Source organism: Cupressus sempervirens, chromosome 9, assembly GCF_028749045.1.
Source record: "Cupressus sempervirens isolate cs-2001-9-10 chromosome 9, ASM2874904v1, whole genome shotgun sequence".
Lineage (NCBI taxonomy): Eukaryota > Viridiplantae > Streptophyta > Pinopsida > Cupressales > Cupressaceae > Cupressus > Cupressus sempervirens.
The window spans coordinates 735,185,760-735,189,971 of NC_143126.1; the positions used below are offsets into that span (position 1 = coordinate 735,185,760).

A 4,212-nucleotide genomic window follows, 5' to 3' on the forward strand; every position below is an offset into this window, starting at 1 on the left:
TTCTACTCGCAGAAGGTGGTTGATGTCTTTGCGTACTCGTAGCCAACACAATTTTATGTCTGGTATAAAATGAAGGTGCGAGGCGGGCCTTATATAGTTGTCCTCTTCCTTCTTTCTCTCCGGCCGTCAACGTAAGCTGTGATGATATCTGGAGAGTTCTTCTCGCCATTGGAAAGAGTTCGTTAAATCGCAAAATGAGACGTATACGCCTGTGAGTGGGAGAAATGACTACCCGGATAGCACGGCAGCGGCTATCCAGCCACGAAATTGGTTCGGGCTGGATGCCGCATGCCCCATGCCATTCAAACGATGTGACCAAATTGCTATCCTCTTCAATTGGATTGGCAGGTCAAACAAGAATATCTACTGCGCTTAGAACTCGTTATGCACGATATTGTTTAGATAAACCGTATTAGAAAAACATATCGACGTGCGACATGACGCTCTTACTTTTCAGATTAAATATTAATCCCAATATTTTTATGTTCAATACTTTGCTGATCAAATATTAATTAGCTGATAAAATATTTGGATTGATATTTGATCTGAACAGGTTTCCCAATCAAATATCAACCGTAAAATAAAAAAATCCTAAAGGTTTCCCAATCAAAATTCAATTCTTTCCCGATCCGATATTTTTTGTACGTTCAATTTGTTCGCCACATTCACCGAATCTGATTGAAATTTATGTTTTTTTTTACTTCAATCTCTCCATTTTTCAATTGCGGTGTCATCACTGCTTACGTCGAGCTCGGTATAGAGGATGAATGCGATTATTGTATAAGATCCGCCTCGTTCCTTTACTACATCCGAGTCTGAAAAGTTTGTGAATTAGGCAAAGAGATCATCTGTCTGTGAGTAAAAATGGTGAAGGCGTGGTTTTACAAGGAGTACGGCTCCGTAGATGTCCTTCAATTTGGGAAAATCTCACTTCCGAGCTTAGGTCCAGGGCAGGTGTTGATTGAAGTTCGCGCAGCTGGTCTGAATCCGAAGGATTACAAGATACGCCAATATGGCATGAGGCGCAGCGCCATTGCCCCTTTTCCTGTATATCAACCAGAACCTCTTTTATTTAGGGTTTAAAGTTTTTGTATTCGATTTCATTCATTAAAAACTTCTTTAAAATCTCCTCTCTTCGTTTGTTGTCGATTTGGCAGGTGGTGCCGGGGTGTGACGTGGCCGGTGTCGTTGCTGACGTGGGCGAGGACGTGTCCAAGTTCAAGAAGGGCGACGAGGTTTACGGCGACATTCATGATGGGACTGGGGAAAACCGTAAGCAGCTGGGTACTCTGGCTGAGTACACGGTGGCAGAAGAACATCTGTTGGCTTTCAAGCCCAAAAATCTGTCTTTCGAAGAAGCCGCCAGTTTGCCGCTTGCTCTCCTAACCGCGCTGCAGGCATTTGATATCGTTGGATTTCAAAAGGGGCAGAGCGTGTTCATTGTGGGAGGCGCAGGCGGCGTTGGCAGCCTGGCGATACAGCTGGCAAAGAATGTATTCCAAGCTTCTAGAATCGTCTCGACTTGCAGCACGGGGAAAGTGGAGTTTGTAAAGAGCCTGGGGACAGATCTGGTGGTGGATTACACGAAGCAGAGCTACGAGCAAGTAGATGAAAAGTTTGATTTTGTTTTCGACACAATTGGTAGGGTTAGGGTTTCAGATTTGTTATTTGTGTTTCTGAGAATCGTATAAGGGTTTTGACGGAAAAATTCGGAATCTTTGTTAATTACAGGCGAATCGATCAAATCTCACGTGGTTGCAAAGGAGGAAGGTAAAATTGTGGACATTGCAACATTTCCGCCCCATCAGAGAGCAGTGAATGTGGTTGTGAAACCCATTGGTAGCGATCTGGAAAGGCTGGGGAAATTCATTGAGACCGGGAAAGTGAAGCCTGTGATCGACCCAAAGAGCCCGTATTCGTTTTCTGATGTTGTGGAGGCGTTCAAATACCTGGAAAGCGGAAGAGCGAGAGGAAAGATTGTGATATCCTCCACTGAATGAGCGGCGTTTGTTTCAACGCATAGAAAAATTAGCAGACTGCCGCTGAGAAGCAAACGACTCTGTATCGCAGCTTAGCGTGCAATGGGCACGCCATAGCGTGATGCAAATTATATTGTATTTTAAACTTTATTGTCATTAATGTACAATCTCATTTCATATAAATTAAACAATATAATTGGATGTTAAATCAATGAATATAATTCAATGAGGAGAGCAATTTGAATGTTGTCAGCATATAAGATATATGACGTGCTTTTAGGTTTTTTTTATCAAAGATATTGACAAAGATTGATTTGTGAATGTAGAAGTTTATTTAAATAAGTGTGATATGAAGTGTGATATGTGATTATACAATGTGCATATTGGTGATATTGTTTGGAGTTTTATTATTCAAAATATGTTCATTTCTTTTTCTTTTTTTTTGTGTAAAAAGCTTGTAGAATAGGTAGATGCATTTCATCCATTTTTTTGGTCTATTTGTTAGATTTCATATAGCATTTTTAGTATTATATAATTTTAAAATAGTTATCTATGGAGAATGGTTGAATCCTTCAGCCATCATTATCAGACACTAGAAATATATGAGCATTCTTTTCTTGTGTGTATATGGATATCTCAATAGCAACAATGTACAATAGTTATATCTTAACAATAAGTAGACATGGGAAGTACATCCATTGATGTTTTAAAAACATGTCAATAGATCATACATGACAACATTGAAAGAAAATAAAAAATCCCTGATTCTTATAAACCAATTTTGACCCCCTTCAAAAAAAAATGCACCTTCCAGGTATTATGTGAAATGTGTTCTCACGTAACATATAAGATATGAACCAATTAACTCCAAGTCATTTCACTCACTTCAATATGGACTAACACTATTGGAAATTTAGAGGAACCTACACCTTGTCAAATGCTTATGACATTTATGTACTCCATTGCATATTTTCAATACCGCGAGAGTTCAATCTGTTGGAAGTGACATTTCTCCTCAGGTGACTATCTCTCTCTCACCATGATGGCAGTGCAAGGTGTATTCCCCTTGCATGGGATGAAGTAGCAGGGGTCTATAAATGGGTCAGGAAGAGCTAGGGAACGTGAGATGACCTTCTTGGGCTAAATCACAGAGCAACACCTCAATGTTTCTTTTCTTTCTCCAAAGACTCGAAGCAATTAGTGTGACTGGCAACACAAACTAAATTAGAAAGGAAAGGAGACCGCGTGCTTGGATTGGCTACAGAGCCGTTGGCAGATGACTGTAGGAGCTGCATTGGCTGCGAGCGATTGCAGCTACAGAGCCTTCTCACTCATCTATGTGCGTTGAACTGGAGGTTCCAGGGCAGAGGGCAGAAGGAGAAACAATTTGGGCATAGCTGAAGGAAGAGTACAGATGTTCGAAAATATATAGATGAACGTTTCCTCTTTTTTATGGTATGGTTCCGGTGAGAGAGTTGTATTGCAATTCGAGTATATTCAGCCTGGGCGAACAGAGCAGTCCTGCAGGAATCGACCCATTCGAGTAATTTTGCCCCATTCGAACTGTCCACTGATTCTGAGAGTCTCTGGAATGAGATCGAAGAAAAAATTATTGAAAATGATCAAAATTCGCAAGTTTGCACCATTGCAGATATTGGGAAGAAATGAAACAATCTGTTGGAGGAAACATCCACCTCCACAAGCTGGCCATTTTCCCAAAGCTGCTAAGGCATATCCAGAGGTTTGCTTAAATTCCTAAATTGGGAATAAATTCCTCTGTCAAATTTGATGCGTTATTCCAAAAAGATGAATAAGTTCAAATTCATCAGAATAAATGATTTTTCGCAACAGTCCTACTTGGTCCCAACACGTTTATGATCGACATACGCGAACATGAGGGAATGTCTCCATCATACCATGTAGCCGTCTGCGCCAAAATCAAAGCTTTGCATAAGGATGGCTACTTGCACTTCGGATTTTCTGTCACTTCCACGCTTCCGTAAAAAAACTATCGTCATTCAACGGGCAGGATGATTTTAATGGTCGTCCACCCCTGTGGTGCAATTTCAACCGTTCGTCCTCCAAACCAGGTTGGACATTTCACATAAGGAAATGCCTACCGTGTTAACAAGAGCTTTTGGAAAGCTTTGAGTTGAGTTTCTCCCTTGTACAATGATTAGAAGGTGAAGATAATAGGTAAAATAAAAGACATTTTAAAAGGAATAATATTAAA

At 40.5% G+C, this 4,212-nt stretch overlaps 1 protein-coding gene across 1 annotated transcript; it reads left to right on the plus strand.

Annotated features, from left to right (window-relative positions):
- Window positions 1-603: 603 nt before the first annotated feature.
- On the plus strand, window positions 604-2,239 carry LOC149540812 (2-methylene-furan-3-one reductase-like). Its single transcript, XM_089801898.1, has 3 exons — window positions 604-1,047; window positions 1,158-1,641; window positions 1,732-2,239. Exons 1-3 carry the CDS (start codon window positions 865-867, stop codon window positions 1,998-2,000), a joined length of 936 nt encoding a protein of 311 aa, XP_089658024.1. The 5' UTR covers window positions 604-864; the 3' UTR covers window positions 2,001-2,239.
- Window positions 2,240-4,212: the final 1,973 nt, after the last annotated feature.